This window comes from Hyperolius riggenbachi, chromosome 1 (assembly GCF_040937935.1).
Source record: "Hyperolius riggenbachi isolate aHypRig1 chromosome 1, aHypRig1.pri, whole genome shotgun sequence".
Taxonomy (NCBI): domain Eukaryota; kingdom Metazoa; phylum Chordata; class Amphibia; order Anura; family Hyperoliidae; genus Hyperolius; species Hyperolius riggenbachi.
The window spans coordinates 204,846,970-204,869,681 of record NC_090646.1 but is presented as its reverse complement, the minus strand read 5'-3'; the positions used below and the strand labels follow the sequence as shown (position 1 = coordinate 204,869,681).

The 22,712-nt window shown below is 42.1% G+C and overlaps 1 protein-coding gene across 6 annotated transcripts in view; it reads left to right on the top strand.

Annotated features, from left to right (window-relative positions):
- Window positions 1-10,719: 10,719 nt before the first annotated feature.
- PCDH10 (protocadherin 10) overlaps window positions 10,720-22,712 on the top strand; it is a 105,766-nt gene continuing 93,773 nt past the window's right edge. For all 6 annotated transcript variants that reach the window (XM_068279803.1, XM_068279829.1, XM_068279812.1 and 3 more), the window contains exons 1-3: window positions 10,720-13,811; window positions 15,086-15,144; window positions 15,663-15,769. In XM_068279803.1, coding sequence (XP_068135904.1) covers window positions 11,313-13,811; window positions 15,086-15,144; window positions 15,663-15,769 — 2,665 coding nt within the window. In that variant the 5' untranslated portion in view covers window positions 10,720-11,312. The remainder of the gene's footprint in view (window positions 13,812-15,085; window positions 15,145-15,662; window positions 15,770-22,712) is intronic.

The window sequence follows — 22,712 nt, the reverse complement described above, 5'->3', positions numbered from 1 at the left end:
GCATGGGCAAACTTGGCCCTCCAGCTGTTAAGGAACTACAAGTCCCACAATGCATTGCAGGAGTCTGACAGCCACAGTCATGACTCATAAAGGCAAATGCATTGTGGGACTTGTAGATCAGTAACAGCTGGAGGGCCGAGTTTGCCCATGCCTGACCTAGGCTGTTTAGCTATTCAGAATTCTCCTTCCAGAGCATTCTGGAAGACCATGGGCCATATGCAATTAATTTTTTTTTCCCCCTGAGTTTTCTCCTAGGTGATCTGTCCACAACTTGAAAATAAAATGCCTTTTACACCCCAGCAAGCAAACAAATACTCAAAATAATGTTGACAGTAATTTTCACCTACTTTGTGGTACTTTTTCCATTGGAAAGTGCTAAAAAGTTAATTTAAATTGAAGATGAAAAAATATCTCCTAGGAGAAAACTCAGGAGAAAAAGTGAATTACGTATGGGCCCAAGGGCGATATGCAATTAACTTTTTCTCTTGCTTTATCTCCTAGGAGATCATTTTCATCTTCTGTTTTTAATAACTTTTCAGCATTGTACAACTGAAAAAGTACCTAAAAGTTGTTGGGAATGTACTATCAAGATTATTTTGAGTATTTTCTTGCTTGCTGGTGGTTTAAAAGGCATTTTATGACACGGTGTTAGAATACCACCTAGGAGAAAACTCAGGGGAAAAAGTGAATTGCAATTGGGCCCAGGTGTCAGGGTATTTTCAGTAAATAAACATTCCACAGAGATGCACCTGCTAGCTGCAACCACCTGTGAGAAATTTCAGAATATAAATTAGGGTGAGGAAAGATTTTACAATGGGAAAACACTGACTAAATAATGTATAAAGCATTATTATAAAACATACGCAATTGTATTAATTATGTTATTTTCAGTACAGTTTCTCTATAAACACATCCATTTGTGTCATGCAATTGTAGTACTGAGAAAGCTAACAAGGCGCAGTTACCGTATATCATCTGACAGACTGTTGCTCGCTGGGTTAGAAGATGACAAGGGATCCATTGATTCATGTGCATGAAGAAGACAGTCTACAGCAACTCTTCCACCTGGCCACCTCTCGTGCCTTCACTGTCTGCACTGGTATCATATCACCATGAATGAGGACCTACTGTGTTTATAGGCTGCAGCCATCTGTGTGAAGTCTGTTCTCACCTAATAGTGAGGACATTAGTGTCACATACGCAGAGCTGAAAGTCTTATGGCAACCTGCTGACAAGGTGAGAGGCATGTGATCTCAGCATAAGAGCCCAGCAGGTGATGTGCAGGCTGTTGTTGTATTACGTCTGCTCTATCTAACCTGTTTGTTATTATCAAATTTTTTGTGTTCCAAACTGTACAAAATACACTTCTCGTGCATGGTATACAATTGCAGGGATTGCATTTGTGACCTAGAGTCTAGGCTCTCAACCTCTGCTATGTGTACCCCAGCGGGATAGTTTTGATGTGTTTAAAAGGTGCCATTGCCATTTTAACGTAACAATTTAACATTTTTGTGAAAAATATAACTGTACAATATAGAAAACTGACCTGGATGAGCATTATATCTCTTTAAAAGGATGAAGGATGGGTTTAAAAGCACAATTTACACAATTATTAGATGATTTCAATGTATATATAGTAGAATCATCTCAGCTATCTGGCACCCACGGGGATTGGTATAAGCCAGATAAATGCAATTTCTGTTTGCTTTTGAGTTACTATTAAAAATAGGCCTTACTAATACTGTATAATACCTCTTACAATAGCACACTATAAACTCTGTATTAATGTTGAAATACAACAATTAAAACAAATTAGGACAAATTAACACTGACTCAAAATAACACAGCTTTGTTACTGTACAACATACTATAAAAAGCAGGGTCGTTTCTGTCCATATACAGTAGGTGTCCTAGGCAATGGCCCTTTTTGTCTCTGCAATCTTATGGATAGGGAAAACGTAGCCTACAGTAATTAGAATTAGCCTACACTTACAAATTGGTGAATTACATACAGAATGTTGTTTCTCAGAACAGAAAAGGATTGAGATGGAATGGGGCCCACATCTGATGGTCACCTGGCTTTTTTGATTTGTACGGTTTGGTGGGGGCTTGCATCCACTAGGCCCCTAGACCTTCTCCAGGCCCTAGGCAACTGCCTAGGGTTGCCTTGTGGATGATCAGACTCTGTCTCAGAATGATGCAGTTTCTGAACATAAGTCTATAAAAGATAACAAGTTGCCAGGCCAAATACACCACCTCTCTGGTCCCAGCTCATAAACCTACATAACACACCCTTCCTATATTTATTCTGAGGAATTTGAAGCCGCTTTACAAAGACTCTGTACTGTTTATGTACAGCTGTGGTATTTAGAGGTCAAAATATTATCTTGGAAATTCAGAAGCATTCCAACAATCATCACAGACCATAACTAAAAGAAGCTTAATTGGTAGATTGATTGACAGCACCCCCATATCATTGCTATGCTACTCAGGCCTCCATTGTCATGTTTAACATCTATGTCTATTTTGATGGAAAAATTACTATCCATCCCTTTTTTTACTGGAGCTAGCAGCTATGTATGAGAATTCCAGAAAGAACACATTGCTATGAATAGCTCTGTGATGCCCCCTCCTACATTTGCCAGCCTGGTTTGCCTATGCCTAAAAATGGCCCTGGCTTTGTGCATCCAGTTTTTTAATTGTGATTGCTTGAGAGTTCTAGTTAACTAAGTTCTGTATAAATGAGAGTCTACTGTATAACTACAGATCATTGTGCCCTAATGCAAATCTTTCATACTATCAATATCATAGTCCTCCATCGTGTGTTGTCCTCCTCTTTGGCCCTTCAAAGTGTTCATCTCACCGATGCCATTTCTACAATAACACCTTCCTCCATGCATACCGTATATACACTTCTGGGCTTTCCTCTGTACTGTGACCTCACCACGCCCGGTGTCCTGGATCTGTGCAGCTCCCTTGTTCACACCCAGCAGTATGTACCAGGGAAGAGGAATGGCCCAATATTTCTGCCTGGTAGCCTATTTTAATAGTACACTTAAAGAAGTGACTTCATCTATTTTTAGGAACAGACAGAGAGAGATTAGTACTCTGGTAAAGTTGCTGTGCACAGGGAGTGCACAACAATTTTACCTTTAATAGTGCAGGGGGAGCACCAGCCATCAACCCTTAGCGTCATGTGCTTTACTGGTTTAATGTGTAGTGTTACTATGGAAATGAGCATTACCATAGCAATGTGTGTTACCGAAGTTACACAGGTGGTGCTAATGGGTTAAGCCAGTGGTCCCCCTGTACATAGCAACTTTACCACAGTTTACCGCATCAGGCCCTAAGAGTTGTAGGGGTCACAGTATAGAGGTGGTACCCCAGAAGATAAGACACTTTGGCCCATATGCAATTAACTTTTCTCCTGAGATTTCTCCTAGATGCTATTTTCACACTATGTCAATAAAATTCCATTTGAGCCACTAGCAAGCCAAAAATACTCAGAATAATCTTGGCAGTACTTTTTCACCTACTTTTAAGTACTTTTTCAATACCAAAAGTGCAAAAGAGAAGATTAAAAAGTATCTGCTAGGAGGAAAGTCAGGAAAAAAAGTTAATTGCATAAGGGCCATTGTAGAGATGGGGAGAGCAGTAGAGTTTTTGGATGTGGCTCTGGCTGAGGAGTCCTCATTCCTTAGTTGGTGGGGGGGGAAGGGGGGGGGGTCTTTGATGTACGCTGAAATTAAAATAGTATGAAATTTAAAAACATTGAGTAACAATCATCAAGAAAACTATCTCTGAACCTAATTTTAAATATGACTCTGTTTACCAATACAATCTTGTACACTTTTAGTATTTGAAAGTGTATACATCTGTTCCAAAGTTTCTTTTATGCCTAAAAAGTAAAAGTACTAACTAACTCATATCCTTTTTCACACATAATTTATTGTTCCATAAGTCTGTAAACTGAATTCATTTTAGTAAGCAGAAGTTCTCAGAAACCTGTCAAGAGTACCCTCTGGAGAAAACTTGTGATTTACAACAGTGTTCCTCAGCATTATTTATTACAACATGTACCTCTTTATGAAAGACAAAGTTTAATGAAAGCGATAGCGTCAAATAGAATACACCTAATAGACACCAGAAAAAAATTAGTAGATATCAAAAACAGCCTAAACAGGTTGTATATTTCCTAAGTATCGGTACCTGCTGTCAATTTTCTATTAAGCTTTGTAAACAAACACTTTATGGCAGAGCCGGTACAAGGTCCTCCAACACCCAAGGCTGAGACACCAAAGTGCGCCCCTCCATCCCTCCCACCCCAGCCGTCACACACAGATTCTTATTCGCTTAAGTGGCGTCTTAAACCCCATCCCCCCCCAAACCATAATCTCTAGTTATCTGGCTTGCAGTCACAGCCATGTGTCCTCTTTTCTTATTTTTCTCTGCTTCGAACACAATAGGGGAATGATAGTTGAGTGAGTTGTGCACCCTCTCCTACGCTGCACCCTGAGGCTGGAGCCTCTCTTGTCTCTGCCTCGGCCGGCCCTGCTTTATGAAACTACACGGAGGCAGCCATTCTGAGCAAGAATCTAGTGTGTGTACAGGTATCCCCAAAATGATTTTCAAGTGACAAGGATGAATGAGGAATTTTTTTTCTCTGTTTAACCCTCCTAATGGCAGCTACTTTGTTTTGTGCCACACTCTTGTCCCTTTTTCCCCTCCATAGAACCAGTACAGCCTTTATCCCGTACAGTGTCACCCACAGGATTAAGCTTAATCCTGAAAAGCAACACTAATAGTGAGTGTGTATGCACCTTAAAACCCCATACACACTGTCAAATATTTACTTCCAGTTAACAAATAATCAAGTCTAAATGATCAGATTTTCCATTAATCAAAATGTAATTATTTTAATGTTCAACCTGAAACAACCAATAAGTGATCATTTTACTGATTTGGAAGTATTTAAAGTGGTACTTAAGTCAAATAAAAAAATGAGTTTTACTCACCTGGGACTTCGCTCAGCCCCCTGCAGCTGTCCGGTGCCCTTGCAGCATCACTCCGATCCTCCTGTCCCCGCTGGCGGCTCCTTCCGGTTTCGGCAACAGCCACCGACAGGCTGGGAACGCGAGTGATTCTTCGCGTTCCCAGTCACAATAGCACCCTTTATGCTCTTATTGCGGCCTTCTTGCCGCAATAACAGCATAGAGGGCGCTATTGTGGCTGGGAACGCGAAGGATCACTCACGTCAGGACAGGAGGATCGGAGCGATGCTGCAAGGGCACCGGACAGCTGCAGGGGGCTGAGGGAAGCCCCAGCTGAGTAAAACTCATTTTTTTTTATTTGACTTAAGTATCCCTTTAAGGCCCATACTCACTTGGTGAGGTTTATAGAGGGCGGGGAGTGGTGAGAGCATTATGACTGTGCATTCCTTGGTTGTCGGGCATCCCTTAGGAGCTCTTTCATACTAGGCAATTCGTGCAATTGTATTCATGCACGTGTTATGACCTATGGCGTGACATCAGGAACTTGCGGTTCGACACTGATCAGCGATGCTAGTTCTAATTCACTAGCTGGGAAAATGCTTGTGGTGGACAATTAAAAGCTTGCAGAAGCTTTGTCTAATGTGAAAGGTAACATGAAAGTCCATAGACTTTCATGTTACCACGCTTACCGCATCCTAGGAGCGATCCGTCAAAACACACAGATCAGCTCCTAGTATGAAAGAGCCCTAAAGGTCCGACATGTTGGATCCCCATGCAGCCACTGTACACATGCTGTTATGACCTCCAATTCTTGGCCATGCGGTCGTTATCGAGTTCAGACCAACTTGGGTATGTATCTTTAGATGTGTTGGTAAACATGGACCATCACATACAGTATGTGTGTACGTTGATTTGTCATTACCTCCCAATCAATTATCATATGGGCAATCAATTGCAATCTTTGATTGCCCAAAAGTTTGGCCAGGGATTTGATATTGTCTCCCAGCCTTTGCACAGTCGCATTCCTCTACCATTATTTTCTGTTAATGCATCATCATCATTATCATCACCATATATATTAGCTATCATCATGCCTTCTAAAGACTCTGTTTATAGTTCATAACTTCCCTTTATGCAAATGGAAACATTACACAGACTAATGCTCTTTCCTGGGACTAGAGGCCTGTTTCTAATTCTAGACTGTGCACACCAGTTATGTGCATCGTCATAGTCTCCAGCTTAATGAAGGAGTTTTCCATTTCATGGGCTCTCCTCAAGCCTGTGCTAACCTACGTAGCAGCTGATGCATGTTAGGTGTTTTCCCTTAGTGATCTACGTACAAGTGAGTATCCCCATGTGTTACAGATTAACTACATAGGATTTCCCAGCCATTGTGTATCACCTGAGCTACTGTCCCAGAGGCACTAACTATTTCTGCTGTACCCTGTGAGGATGCTGAAATCAACAAGTCTGAGTGTTGCACATTTCATCGTCCTTGGAGTCATATTACCATGGTGTTGAGAAACCCCGTCCACTTCCTAAGAGCATTGTGCTACGTATCTTCCTGTTGTTTCCATTTATTACAAGAAAACATCCCTCTCTGCGTCATCTACATGAATCTAATAGTGGGTGGTAGTTACTGAGAGAGATTACCTTTTAACACACATTCATTCAGATGCTTAGTTTTAAGTAAATTTTTTGTGACAAGAATATGAAGGCTGCTATATTGATATTCCCTTTCAGAACTGCCAGGTACCTGACTATTATGGTGACATTCTGCTTTTACCAAATTCTGGGTTTAAGGCCTCTTTCCCAAGGGAGATTGAACTGGACACTTGACGGGCAGTTCAGCCTCCCGGCCACCGACCATGAGCACCATTTAGGTGCAGTTTAAAGGCAGCAGAATGTAACACCATGCATGCATGCGGTGGTGTTACACTGTGACAGGAAACCTGAGCTTGGCTGTGTCCGCACTCAGATGTGACTTGGGAGTGGGGTGCTTCTTCACGGCCAAAACCAAGCACTACCAAGCGCCTGGATGGTGTAAAGGAGTAGCTGACAGGCAGTGAATTCACTGTCTTCAGCCTTCCGTGTGAAAGAGGCCTTACACCTAAAATATGATGCAGATGGTGGAGTGACAACGAAGTGTTTCTGAGATTGTGGCTCAGAAAATAATAAGGGCAGAAGTTCAGCATAATAGACAAACAAACAAACAAACAGTATTCTGAAAGGAAATCAGCAAAAGCAATGTTTTCATCCCTATCACTGTAGGGTTCACTGGAAGTGAACCTTTATCCAAAGTCACAGAGTAGACCTGCATAAGAATCAGTAGCAGTCATAGCTGGGGCAGGCATGTTTGCAAGGTCTGTGGAAGGTCCAGCATCACAGTTCTCCTTTAGCGTTTATTTTGCCAAAAATAAATAATTTCCACATGGTTATAAAACATTACACTCATCTCTACCAGTCCTCTTTTTACATAACCCTTCACTAGGTGTTACGATACACAAAAACGGAACCCTGTTATCCGAGTCACACGTGCAAGGCATGTCACCAAAGAGGAATTGGGACTCAATCCCTTTGATGACAGTGCAGTGCCAAGGCTGTAAAGATGCTTTGCTAACTAGTTCCATTTCTATGTGGGGTGGAGGGCTGTCAAAGTGGCACACAAAGAGCATAATGCAGAGTGTGGTGTAAATGGGGAGGACAATGCCCTAGGCCATCACTTGTCCAAGTCAGTCCACCAGGCGGATCGCTCACTGATACATCAAGGGGCACTGGGGCCACTGAACACACACTAGATTCTTGGCAAAGGCAATCGTTTATATGGAGTGCGCACAGTACATAGCTTAATTCCTATTCCATGTGCACCAGTGTTTCCACTTTGAACATTGACCGCACCTTTACCCTTGGACCTGAGGGTCCTACATGAGGCCCACCTTCAATTGCTGTGTTGGTGCTGCAGTTGCAATAATTACCTATATATGTGCTTTAAGTAGCAGTAATTATTACCAAATCATTCCTTTACATCCGCTAACACCTCTCTCCCACAGTGGTGGTCTGTATTATGTGATTATTATACATACAGTATTGGAAAAGGAGGTCCATTGTAAAATGTGCACTGGGCCAATGGCTCTGTAACTACACCACTGTCTAAATCCACATATGAATGTTAAGCCTTGTACACACAATAGGCGGCTTTAGCTGCCTCTGTTGAAAAACTTACGTGTGTACGGTGGCCCTATGTGTCACCATACGTGAGATGCCGGAAGTGGCGGATAATCTCATCTGAGCACAATTCTTTGTTCTCCTTTGTTCTCCTCCATTACCCCATCTTGAATCACATGGTTGTTGCTTCTCCCCCTCCATAGCTACAGAATGTGTAGCTAGCCTCTGGGCTAGCAATGCATCTGTACAAAATGTATAGCTAGCCTCTAGGCTGTACAGAACTTGGCTCTGAACTAGTGCCTGATCCATGCGGGCAACATTACTTAGCCGTGTATACCCACCATTTCAGTTTTGCCAACCAAAAAAATTCAGATAACATTGAACTAACAATCTCAATACAGATGCTGTTCAACTCTCTACAAGCAGCCTGTTATGTCCTATGAAAAACAAAGGAAACTGCTACGAGTTGCAGCGGGAACTACAACAGTGGCCAGTTATTATCCATCCCTGCAGATCACTGAAGAGGAGGCCACTGACATCAGAGTATATCTTTTTCTTATTTTAGATTATAACCCGAAACAATCAGGAACATTCATTTTATGTGTTAAGAATCTATCATGTGCATGCTGCCTAAGCATCTTATAATAACAAGCAAACAAAATGGTAATCTCTGCCCCAGCTTCTTTCTCGGCACAAGTATAGAAAGTAGACATACAGGGTCTTTATTCGTATTAGGAAAGCTGGATATTTTTATTAATTGTAGGAAAAATAAGCATGTGGTTAATACTGACACATGACCAATTTCTCTGTTAAGCATAATTTCTGAAAATGTGTCCAGTAGCAACACAGATGAATGGTGAGTTAAAATAGCTAAGTGGAACAATTTAGTAATTTAACACATTACACTGTGGATTATAAAGAATATTGGGCTACAAGACTAAATTACAGTACAGTTAAGCAGACCATGTGATACCTGGCTGAATCGGTAATTACTGTATGCTGGGTATAGAAACCAGGCAGAAGCTCTCCTACCTTCCAGCTGTAAGTGAGCTTGTTGTGCTGGGTGTAGAGTGCATGGAGGTGGCGCAAAGCTTCCAGACTGGAACGTGAAATATGGCATCCCTGCTCATCTCTCTTCTCAGCATCCAGACAGGAAACATGCTAATAAGTAACTTTATCCTCCCTCTATCCTCTCATCTGAGGTCACAGCGCTGCTGCCTTATCTTATGCAAGCCAGAATCTTCCCTGTGTCTCCAGAGATCCCCCCTCCCTCCTCTCACCTTGTGCATATCTGTTCTGCTAAGCAATCGCCAGTCATCTCCACTCCATGTAGAGGTGGCTGAGAACTTCTACCGCCCTACTCTCCATAATAATAAGCCCATCACAGCTGCCAGTCATCAGCCTCCCCCGCACATGATACAGGGCGGACGTGATGCTATGGGCTTTTTCACACCAATAACACTTTTAAAGAGCTTTTCTGATCGCCAGCGCTTTCCAGTGTTTTGGAAAGTGCTTAAACGATTACATCCTTAGGGCCTATTCGCACTTGAGCGTTTTGCTGGTGATTTCGGCAAAACGCTCAAACGCTAGCGCTTTTCAAAGCACTAGGGTAATAAAAGTCTATGGGCCCATTCTCATTTAGGCGATTTGCGCTAATCGCCGCAAATCACCCAAAAACGCTAAACGCAAACGTGTAGCCTACACCATTTTCAGGTGATTTCCCAGCGATCGCGTTTTGGTGCTACAGAAGCAAAAAAACACGATCGCAAAAAAATCGCCAAGTGTGAATGGTGCTTTTTTGGCGTTAATCGCAAAATCACAATAGCGTTTTGCGATCAGCAAGTGTGAAAGGGCCCTTTAAAAAAATCGCAAAAGCGCTGCATGTAGCATTTTTGAAGCGATTGTGATTCTAACATGCATAGTAAGAGCCCTTTTCCACTTGGGAGCGCGATTGCAAGTGAAATCATGCTGCGCTTGCGATCGCACCATTTGCTTTTCCCACTCACTGCGTTCGCGCCGTGCAGCCATCGAGAACTAAGCACAATCGCACCAATAATCGTGCAGGCCAGCAATTTAATTTTGAGCAAAAACAAATCCTACTTATGGAAAATGAGCACCACTATTTACATGTAAATCTGGCTGCTGTTGCGATCGGCCAAACGACTGTGATCCGCTTTTTTAAGCCGATCACAGCAAGTGGAAAAGCAAATGTGCTGTGACAATGGCTTGTGCTGCTCTTTGGTGTGAAGCAGCACAATATCGCAGACACGCTCAGCAGCTAGCAGCAGCCCCCGTGCCAGTCTACATTATACACCGCGGACCTAATGTCAACCCCTGGAGGCTAAGCCACGACGATCCGCTTAAAAGACGTGAAAGTGTTGCTGCCTCTCCTTGCACACACTCCATCTCTCCCTCCTCCGGATGACGCCGTTCTGCTAATAGAGTGACGCCGAGGCGAGGCCCCGCCCTTCTCCCGACTCTAGCCTCCCATTGGTTGGCAGAAGGAGGGCGCTGCGCAAAAACAGCTAAGCTGAGAGCTGGGAGCTCAGACACTGCCAGCAGAGATCACAGAAGCTGGAGCAGGGAAAGCTCAGTCTATGCTATCATCACCATACAAAAATAAAAAGTCACAGCACTGACAAGGATCACTATGGAGTCTATGGAGTTGGGGGACTACAGGAATTAAAGTGAAACACCCTTTAAGTTACAGAAGCCCTTCTTTTCTCCTTTTGATCTTTCTTTTTACAACTGCCAAGCTGTGTGCATTTTAATGTAGTCTTGATGTGTATCAATAATTTAATATCCGTTTATGTGTAAGAGAGACACCATGTGCAGTGGATCTAAGACTCTGAGTGTTACGGACGTGGAAATGACTATCTTAAAACATTAACCCAGGACTGTTTACTTGGGATTTATCGTTTTGCAAAGGACAGTGGAATAAAAAGGGGATTGTACTGACTCTCATGGTGACTGCAAAGAATCCTGATGAGGGGATGTTGCACTTCATCTGCTGTAGTGTGTGAGCCAGAAAAGGAGCTCTATGTTGGAGGGATAAAACAAGTGCACTTTTGTTCATAGATATATATATTTTTTCCATTTTTGATCTTTTGACATCTTGTATTTTATTTTTTGTTCCTTTTTTTTTTTTGCCTGGAGATGATTGTTCTATTTTTACTGGTGTGTATCTTGGATGGTCTGCTTTCTCAGCTTGCCTACAAGGTGCAGGAGGAGAGGGACCATGGCACTTTCGTGGGGAATATCGCTGAGGATTTGGGCTTGGACATTACAAAACTCGCCACTCGTAGGTTTCAGACTGCCCCCAACTCGAGGAGTCCTTACCTGGATCTGAACCTGGAGAACGGGGTGCTGTACGTCAAGGAGAAGATAGACAGGGAGCTGATCTGCAAGCAGAGCCCGACCTGCCTGCTTCATCTGGAAGTCTTCCTGGAGAACCCTCTCGAGTTCTTCCGAGTGGAGGTCGAGGTCTTGGACATTAATGACAACCCCCCGGCTTTTCCCGAAACTGACATTCAGGTGGAGATCTCGGAGAGTGCCACCCCAGGCACCCGCTTCCCTCTGGAGAGCGCTTACGACCCGGACGTGGGCAACAACTCATTGCGCACCTACGAGATGACCACCAACAGCTACTTCGCCCTGGATGTGCAGATGCAGGGGGACGGCAACAAGTTCGCCGAGCTGGTGCTGAAGAAGCAGCTAGACCGGGAGCAGCAAGCCCTGCACAGGTACGTCCTGACAGCTATGGATGGGGGCATACCCCAAAGGACCGGCACCGCTCTGCTCACCATCAAAGTGCTGGACTCCAATGACAACGTGCCTGTCTTTGATCAATCCGTCTACACCGTGTCCATGCCCGAGAACTCGCCCCCTGGCACCCTGGTCATCCAGCTCAATGCCACCGATCTGGATGAAGGTCAAAACGGGGAGGTGGTGTACTCCTTCAGCAGCCACAACACCCCCCGCGTCCGGGAGATCTTCAGCATAGACCCCAGGACGGGTCGCATGGAGATCTCCGGGGAGCTGGACTACGAGGAGAGCAGCATGTACCAGGTGTACATCCAAGCCAAAGACATGGGGCCGAACGCGGTGCCCGCTCACTGCAAGGTGCTGGTCAAATTGCTGGACCTGAACGACAACCCGCCGGAGATCAGCTTCAGCACCGTGAAGGATGCGGTGAGTGAGGGCGCCCCCTCGGGCACGGTGGTGGCTCTGTTCAGCGTGACAGACAAGGACTCCGAGGAGAACGGGCAGATACACTGCGAGATCCTGGGGGATGTGCCATTCCGGCTCAAGTTGTCTTATAAGAATTATTACACCGTGGTGACAGACGGCACCCTGGACCGGGAGCTGGTGCCTGCTTACACAGTGACTGTGCTGGCCAGGGACAGGGGCTCTCCACCGCTCAGCTCCACCAAGTCCATCCAGGTGCAGGTAGCCGATGTCAATGATAACGCTCCCCGCTTCACTCAGACGGTGTATAACGTCTATGTGACCGAGAATAACGTGCCAGGGGCTTACATCTCTGCAGTGAGCGCCACAGACAAGGATGAGGAAGAGAATGCTGATATCTCCTACTACATCCTGGACTGTAACATCCAGGGCATGTCAGTCTTCACATATGTGTCCATCAATTCCGAGAACGGCTATCTCTACGCCCTGCGCACCTTCGACTATGAGCAGCTGAAGGAATTCAGCTTCATGGTGGAGGCTAGAGACGGGGGTACCCCTCCCCTGGCCAGCAATGCCACTGTTAACATTGTGATTGTGGACCAGAATGACAACGCTCCCTCTATAGTAGCGCCACAAGGTAGGAATGGCACCGCCAAGGAGCTTCTGCCAAGGACAGCTGAGCCTGGCTACCTGTTCACCCGTGTGGTGGCTGTAGACTCTGATGAGGGTGAAAACGCTCGTCTCACCTATAGCATACTGAGAGGCAATGACATGAGTTTGTTCCGCATGGATTGGAGGACTGGGGAACTGAGGACAGCACGTAAGATCACTAGTAAGAGGGATCCTCACAGACCCTTTGAGTTAGTGGTGGAGGTTAGGGACCATGGACAGCCGCCGCTGTCTTCTACCGCCCTGATCCAGGTTCAGATAGTGGACAGCTCCGTAGAGAGGCAAGGAGGGGATCAGCGGCCCAGCCGCTCTAATGACACAGCGTTAGATCTCACTCTCATCCTTATTATTGCCTTGGGCTCTGTTTCCTTCATCTTCTTGCTGGCCATGATTGTACTTGCCATCAGGTGTCAGAAGGAGAAGAAACTTAACATCTACAGCTGCCTGGCCAGTGACTGTTGTATGTGCTGCTGCTCTTGCTGTAGCAGGCAAGCCAGAGCCCGCAAGAAAAAGCTCAGCAAGTCAGACATCATGCTGGTGCAAAGCTCCAACGTGCCCAGCTCTACCCCAGTGCCAGTGGAGGAGTCTGGCAGCTTCGGTTCTCACCACCATAATCAGAACTACTGTTACCAGGTCTGCCTGACACCCGAGTCTGCCAAGACTGATCTAATGTTCCTCAAACCCTGCAGTCCGTCTAGGAGCACAGATACTGAACACAACCCTTGTGGGGCAATAGTGACCGGCTATGCTGACCAGCAGCCTGATATTATCTCCAATGGCAGCATCTTGTCCAGTGAGGTAAGACAGATTGAAGCCAATTGTCCATTTATGTCACGTACTTTTTTGCTGCACTCATTCCTTTGCAACTGAGCTATTTTTTAATTGGTTAACGCTTTACAGAACTTTTCTCTTGCTATCAGCTACCGACCCCTAGTTATCTGCAAATCCCCTTTCCTAGCTCATTTACTCAGATAAAATCCTCAGTATCCCTGTGTGGTGTTGCTTTATCTTCTTTCTTAAATCTCCACTAAATTCATTTTTATGTATGTTTTCCCTTTAATGTTTTGCCTTTTATGTGTTGTTGGTGTGAAGTGATTTATTCTAGAAGCCCTGCATTGCCTGCACAGACTGTGGAATGATTTTGCATTATTAAATCCCTGCACCCTTAATTGCAGTTAGAATTGCCCACTTGATACTCGTATATCAAGGATAACCGTGCCAAGGTATAGCATGAATCTGGATGGCATTTGTGTGTGTTTATATAATGTCTTGTTCCATGAAGATCTGGCATTAGAATTCCCTTAGAAAACTGTTGCAGCCTACAGCCCACACTGCCTGAATGTGAATGAGCCCAGTCTGGCACTGAAAAATGACTGAGAGATCTGTCTGCACACAGGGACGCCCTAAATTGATCACCATTTGCAGATTAATCTGTTAATTGATTTATTGACCAGACTCTGAAATTTCTTCCTCACTGTTTAGAAGTCATGTCTATAAATCCTTCCTATACATCTCTGCAGCAGATCAGTAACGCATACTGATATTACACTGTGGTGTAAATTCTCAGTCTAAAAAACATGACAGCCTCTGATCAGTATGTTATTTTTTTCCCCTAAGATATTAATGCAAGTGGGTTACTTAGATTCTCATTGCACAAGCCCATAACAGTGATGCTATATATGGAAATCTTTCATCTTCTGCAGTCATTGATATTGGTACATGGAGACTCATACAGTAAATCTTCTGTAATCCCCACCCATTTGGTGAGCAGTGTTATAAGTGCATGTGTCTGTCATGGGTTCAAGAAATGCCATGGCTTCTAGTGATTCTGGAGGGGAGGGTGTGTGAGCTGTGATGGGGCTGCCCTTTCATGTTTGTATGTATTCTGCCATTGAACCCAGCTCACTCCATAAAGAAGCACTCTCAATATTTCATGTACGCCAACTGCTGGGGGCCTAAGCATCTCTGTATACTCTTTAATCAATCATCCAGCCCAGTAGCTCAGAGCTGTTTCATATATCCCATATTGCGGTGACATTTAGAGTCCAATTGTGTCTCATTTATTTTTTTAGAATAAACATCAACGCACTGAACTCAGTTATCTAGTTGACAGACCACGACGGGTAAACAGGTATGGAATATATTTGGGCATCACCTTTCATTTTATTTTATTTTTTTCATTTGTGTTATTTATGCTCAGAGCACATCAGTTTGAATAGTAAACCTCATTTTAGTCGATGTTTTAACATAGCATCTCTTTTGTATAGGGTCGTTGACAGACCTGAAAAAAAGGTCAATCAGTCATCTAGCAATAAATATTTAGAAATGGCTGAAAAAAAACTTTGTCTTTTCTCAAAAGTCCTGCTTTTATGTTCTGCTATTGCTATTTTAAAATTGGCCTAGAGAAAGACAGATCAGCTATGTGAAATGTAACTCTTCCTCCGCTGTTTTGCCCTCACCTGCCTGGCTGTTTGTGAATTGTGATATATCCTGTCTGTGTCATCCTGTTGAGGGGGAGAGTAACACTTGTATCAGTAACATACTGTAGATGTACAGCTATTCAGTGCAGCTCCCACTGTGTCCATAGGATGGCAGAAGAATATCTGATTTGCTTCAATCTCCTCAATGCTGTGCTGTTTGTATTTGCAGTTCTGCATTCCAGGAAGCAGACATAGTAAGCTCTAAGGATAGTGGGCACGGAGACAGTGAGCAAGGAGACAGTGATCATGACGCCACTAATCGAGGTCAATCCTCTGGTAAGTCTGATGAGAGAAAGGATCAAAATTGGTTCTTTATCTCCTTAGTGGCAAGACCTGCAATCTTCAAATGTCTTGTATACATATCACATGCAATTCCAAGTTTAACACATTAACAAGTGGAATCACGCACATCTATAAGCCGAAATGCTCTAATCTGCTAACCACTCTTGAGTCTGCTGCACCAGTACTATATATAGATATATGGATACATATACATATATAAAATATATATATATTACTCTGAATAAAATACCACCTAATAAAATTGTAAAATTCAAAATAAATACAAATGCTCTATAAATTACTTTTTGCTATGTTGCTGTCACAGTAGGTAGAGAAAATCTGACAGATATGTCAGGTTTTGGACTAGTCCATTTCCTCATGGTGGATTTTAAGTCACTTCTTTATGTACAAAAGCACTTACTGAATGGTAGTGTTCAAATAGTGTCCAAGTGAATAGGGAGGCTGACTGACAGCCTAGATCCTTTCAGAGACGTGCTTTTTTAAAAATAAAGGCAATAATGAGAATCTTCCATGAGGAGATGGGCTTGTCTGGAATTTCTTAGATCTGTCAGTCTTTTAATGCCTACTGTAAGGGACAGTAGCATAGGAAAAAAGTATCTTATAGCGCATTTAACTCTTGGAGAAATGCACATTTTATGTGTGTATATATATATATATATATATATATATATATATATATATATATATATATATATATATATATACACACACACACACACTTATATTAAATGTTCCTCACTTTTTGTGATAGTGGTGCTTTTTTAAGCAAACTTTTGATGAAACTGCGTACGCCACAGTTGTATTTTCACTCACTATGTATTATAATCACTTAAGGGATTTTATCAGATGTACACAGACACTTGTGAAGCATCAAATGAAGAGCATCTGTCACTTAATAAAATGACTGGTTAGCTTGTATTCTGCACATTGTCGATTAGGTGCTTTTGAAGATTTGACTCAGAGCCCTTCTCTCATGATCCTGAATACATTTCATAATTACAGCCAGTGTCTGCAGAAATGCACTCTCCAGCTGTCCCTATTCTCGCCTTTCCTTCCACTCAGTGCAATGTTACACACACTATTACCCCTGGCTAGCAGCAGACACCAGACTGAGTTTATGAAGCAGACGTTGCTGGAGATATGAGTGCCTGTGTCTCGGCCTTTGCCTTGTGTGCAGTTTGCTGCATTGTATGTGGGCTCCGACGATGGGAAATCCTTTGAATAGAAAAGACTATATTCCAGGCCCCCTTCTATTTTTACAAGTCATTAATATGCAGGCCTAATGAGAGTTCAGGAGAGCCAAGAATCCCTGGAGGTCGCTGCTCCTTGTGGGACTTCATGCTAAAGTGAACAGAGCGTCTATTTAGTGTCTGGGAAACTGCACACTAACTAAGGCTTGCCAGAAGTTTACATTCAGCACAGAGGATCCTTTATTTGGGCCCTATATGTGGGGCTGTGATTTATTGTTGTCCTGACTTAAAGAGATCTGTCTCGACCTATTTTATTATAAAGCAGGTTATTAATGTAAGCAATTGAATAGGATTTAGAAGCAGACTGTAGTCGGACTTTGTTGCATTTTTTTTCTCAGGTTTTTCAAAGCTGGTCGCCCAGCCGAGCTTAAAAGGGGTTAGTTTACCAGAATAATAGTTTGTAATTAAGAAGCACGGAATATTTAATTGGCATCTGTTATGCAGATCAACAATACATAGAAAATATATGCAGCTGACTAATTAAAAAATGCGCAATTAGACTTAGACAAGCACGAGTCCCAGATGCCATAATATGCAACAAGTCATTTTACAGGTAGTACATTAATGTTATTAGGATTTTGGATTTATATACCACCAAAGAAATTTCATAGACTTAAAAAAAAAAATATATCAGGGAGCGTACTTGGAACACAAAAGCAGATGTAAATTGCAGACTCTTCAGATGAGAAATGAGGTGGAAGAAGACACAAGGGAGGATGTAAACACCCGCCGAAGCTGAATATAGGTGTTATTTATTCATGCTAAAACTCCCAGAAGGCAAAGCTAATAAACAGCCTTTTAAACAGACCTTAAATGATGCTCATGTTCTCTCTCACCTGCGCTGAGTACAAAGTGCATGTGTATTTTTATCTTTGGGTGACAAAAGAATGACACACATTTCATGTAGACATGTTGTATTTATTTAAAACTCACTCTAACCTAGTGGTATACAATTGATGATGATGATGATTATTACATACTGTAAGTTTACTCACTTCAATTGTAAGTTTTTATGTATTTCTGCCTGATAGGTGTATGGATCAACTTGTCTATCTTCTTTTTTTCATTATTTCTGATCATCCATCCATCCATCTATCCAGCCAACCATTTACCCATTCACCCATCCATATAGATTTAACCTTAAGCATCAAAGCATCATATCATGGCATATCTGCAGCAATTTAAGGCCACACTACAAGAGCAAAGTAAATATAGGGGAATATGTGCTTGGGTACATTATCAGAAGTGTGTAGCAAAAGGTGGAGATTCTTTAGCTGATAGCAAATGCTGTTAGAGAAAGTAGTCAAAATGTAGCTTGTGATCAACCATCTGTTACAGTTCTTTTTGTTGTTTAGATAAGAAATTGCTAACCTTTTGGCTGGCAGTAATTACATTTGCATGCTTCATCACCATTTCCTATTTTGCTTTCCTGAGTGTTACTAGTTAACAGTTCACTTACAAAAGCAATTATAACGTTACTAAATATATAAAACTTTGTGGCTATTTATTACATTGACTGAGGAGTCAGTGGTCATTGGTGTTTTCTGTCATGCTCTTTCCCTGCATACTATGTTGGAACGCACAAGTGACATTGTTTTACAAGTTGCATTAAGTGGTTACAAGTAGTGTTAACCTCGTTGATCTTTTTTTTTATGACATGTATCCAGTTATATTACCAGCTGTGGTTGGTGCTGTCATGTTATCATGATATATCGTGCTTACAGCCTCTGTGGAATGTTTGTTGTCACGTAGATTATGCATCATCTGTATAAGAAATATGGCGTGTATGTTATCATTGATCTCAAATAGATGGGCCCTTCTTGGCAATTTTATGGTCCATTTAGTGAGTGGACATTAATTTATAACTTAAGTCTACCTGTAGTCTCTCAATTTCTCTGGCCACTGGTCTAGAGCTATAGTTTAATATGTTCAACATTGCAGTGGCTTATTGAGCATCATGGTTGGTGATTTTTAAATCAGACATGCTTTAAGAGCCACACACAATGTGCAGGATCCTAGGCTCCAGGAGTGTTGGGTCTGGCCTACAGCTATCTTCCTCAGCTGAAGAGGGAATAGAGTTTCGGTTTAAATACCTTCACCATAATGAAATGATTGAGTTAGACAACTCATTTGGAAATAATTTAGGCTGAGCTTAGCAGCTTGATCAGCCCTGCTCCACCACACAAGCTCGAGCAAGTGATTTCCATAATGTGGTATCACAGTTTATGAATTGTGAGGCCATAAAGGCATAATATCAATCATTTATCAATGAGGAAACCAAAACACATTTGATCGCAATCACAAGCAGCCATGGTTAGTTTATCTGTTCAGCACTAAAGTAAATTGCACTGAGGGAAAGATAATTTGGGGGAATTAATTATAAAATTGCAGTTGCTAAGCTACTCTCCTGACTTCATATGATTATTTAATTCCCTTCTTAACTCGGTAGTCCACATAAGTGTGCAATATAAATTAAAGGCAAATACAACCAACTGAACTCATTACAAACTGTTAATTGTTAGTTCTCTTATTAATGAGTTTGGTGGAAGGCAAGCATTAGTGTTACACGAGTGAGTTGCTTATCAATACATTAACGGTATAGGCATTAGAAGCTTGATCAAGACATCTAAATGGCATAGCATTATTAGTCTAATCCACATAGAAACCCATGACCACTATAAGATTCCCCTCACCCACCTTTTCCTCCTGGTGCAAAAACAGTAGGGTAGAGAAGCTACTAGTTAAAACAATATCTATAGACACCTCAGATTGCACTTTAAAGTACCCCCCCCCAAAAAAAAAAAAAAACTTAAGATATAATTGTATGTATAGTATGGATAATGAATAGAACACTAGTAGCAAAGAAAAGAGGCCCATGTTTTTATTTTCAATAATATAGATTTTTTTCATAACATTGTGGCATTCTGTCATATTTGCAGTTTAGAAACCACACTCTGTCTTTTAAGCTGTAACACAAAGCAGAAATAATGACCCTTTGAACTGTCGTACAGTTAAGCCTTATCTCATGCTGTCTCTCACTGTTTCTTGCTTCCCCCATCCTCCTCCATCCCACGGTGGTGTCGCTGCAGCCCACTGAATGCACAGCCAACAATTTGTCAGGCTGTGCAATATTTACCTATTCCTGTTTCAACGGGGGGTGCTGTTGCGGCTCTCGGCTCAGAAATAGGCGGAAATAGCCAATCTCAGTCGAGTCCGCTCTGCTGTGCAGGCGCAGTAGAAATTGCGCCTGCGCAGTAGAGCAGACCCGACTGGGATTGGCTATTTCCGCCTATTTCGGAGCCGAGAGCTGTTACTGCGCCTGCGCTGGAGCCGAGAAGGTAAATATTTACATGCCTGCTGTTTGGAGGGGCCGCAAAAGACACCTGTGGGACACAGGAGGACAGGGGAAGCCTCATTAGGATCCAGAGGCTTCCCCCTCCTGAGGTGAGTACCCCCAGGGGATTTTTTATAGTTACAGATCCTCTTTAAGTGCCTCAGAAAACAGGACTGTATTCGTCCCAGTGGGTCGAATAGCTCAGAGAAGCTCTTTTGCATAGAAAACAACTGAAGTTTTTTTTAACACTTACTGTACTGGAAAACAATGTGAGTCTATTTTATTTGCTACTGATGTTCTATTTCTCAGCTGTGCTGCACATACAATTCATTCTCTCATAAGTTTATTTTCGCTTCAGGTTTGCTTTAAGGAAAGATTACACAAACTAGTAGTCTTTTCGCGTACAGAGTGGAGATTGGGATATGTAGCTGTTTGCCTTAGCAACCAACTGCAACCAGTTAGCATGTTAAAAGCTGATTTGTGCTTCCTTGTTGTGACTGTGCTACTACCACTGCCTTTTACTCCTTTGTTATTAAATATGTGGTTCTTATAAACAGTGACAATTCTTAAATTAAACAACATTAGCCAATACGTAGATGGCAGACACCCAGCTTACAGAGGATATGCCCTTAGTCTGCTCACAAGCCAAGCTATTTTCCCATCCTCTGCTTACTATCAGATTCAAGCCCTTTGCCCTTCTCACAGGGAGAGGGGACAATGTCTCATGAATAGATGTCACTGGTTGCATACAGTTCTATTCAGCAGACGTTGATTTAAAATCTGTAATTTATTTTAAACACCCTGTTTCTATTGCTGTTAAGCCAATACAGCATGACAGCTGGGAATGACAAATCTATCTATCTATCTATCTATCTATCTATCTATCTATCTATCTATCTATCTATCTTATTTCTGACTGTTCTACCTATTACCCATAGTTCCTACACTAGTTATCCAATTTGCTTTTCTTGTTATTATAATTAAACTCTCCATTCCTAATAATTCATCCTTTTTCATCTTTCAAGCGCATATTAAAATTGACACTTAACTGTGAGTGGTAATGCATAGTCAATAATCATGTGGATGGGAAAAGATTCTCCCAATTAATGCCTTCCCTTCTTCTTATTTTTATTTGCACGGCAAAGTATAAAAGCTAGAAGTCGTCAGCTTCTGTATAAAGTACTTTATGTTCCTTGTGTGCTTCCCCCTCCTTGCTCCTCTCCGATTCTTTAATCCCAGCTGCAGTTCACGTCTGCATTCTTCAACAGCTCACTGATCAGTAATTTATTTCCAGACTTCTGAATACTTATTATCAATGGAAGGTTAGAATTCAAGGCAGACTTACTATGTGCTACATTGCTTAATTTAAAATAAAAGTCATTACAAAGTGAGATTAATCTGTAATAAAAGCTCTTCCATTTGCTGCCCTTTACCACTTGTTGATGGTTTTGCTCTTTTTTTTTATTTTTTACAAAGTGCATTTATGACACACAGATGACACAGGACAGTTAACATTCTGAATCTAATTACAAAAGTGGGCACTGGATGAATACTAAATAAGTGCAATAAGCAAATGGACAGAGGAACATTATATGATGCACCACAGCCTTTCAGCATAAACAGATTACCTCTGAGATATTGCTGTATCTGATGAATAAAAATTAGAATCAGAGTATAACTTCTCTGCTTCAGAAAAGATTTTGTAATTGAATTTAGTTAAAAATGGGGCTAAAAATTGTCGTTTTTTTGTAGTATGCAGCCAGCTATGTGTTGTTGTTTTTTTAAGTTGTCAAAAATGTCATCATTACCCATGGTTGTAACCATGGTAACCTACTGTGTTTGATATGCAGTAATTCCATACATTACCATATCTCTTTCATGTTATGGGTTCACCTCATTTTCAGAAGGAGGCTGTTTAAGTTAGGAAGTACAATTTAGGCAATTCCATCACTTTCTAGAGGTTTACTGTTATTTATATGGCTTCTTAAAAATGTATCTCAGAAACTCATTGCAGTGACTTGTCATTCGCTTCACAACAGAAACGGGTAAGACTCTATCAAGCCCACTAAAATTGTTTCTTTTTTCCTGACACTGCCAACACTTTTGTAATATTAGTAGCTAAGTTGTGGGAAAAAAAAGTTTGTTTCAGTAGATGCATTCTGTGGTCATATGAACACTGCTGGGCTCTCTTCGCCTAAACTGGCAGATGAGTTCCTGCACAGTGTGGGACTGGGGCAGTGTCAATCACATAGTGCACTGTAGGAACCTAAACAACACTGTACTATCAACTTAAGACAAGGTCAAGGCTGGCCCTTCCATTAGGGTAAACTTG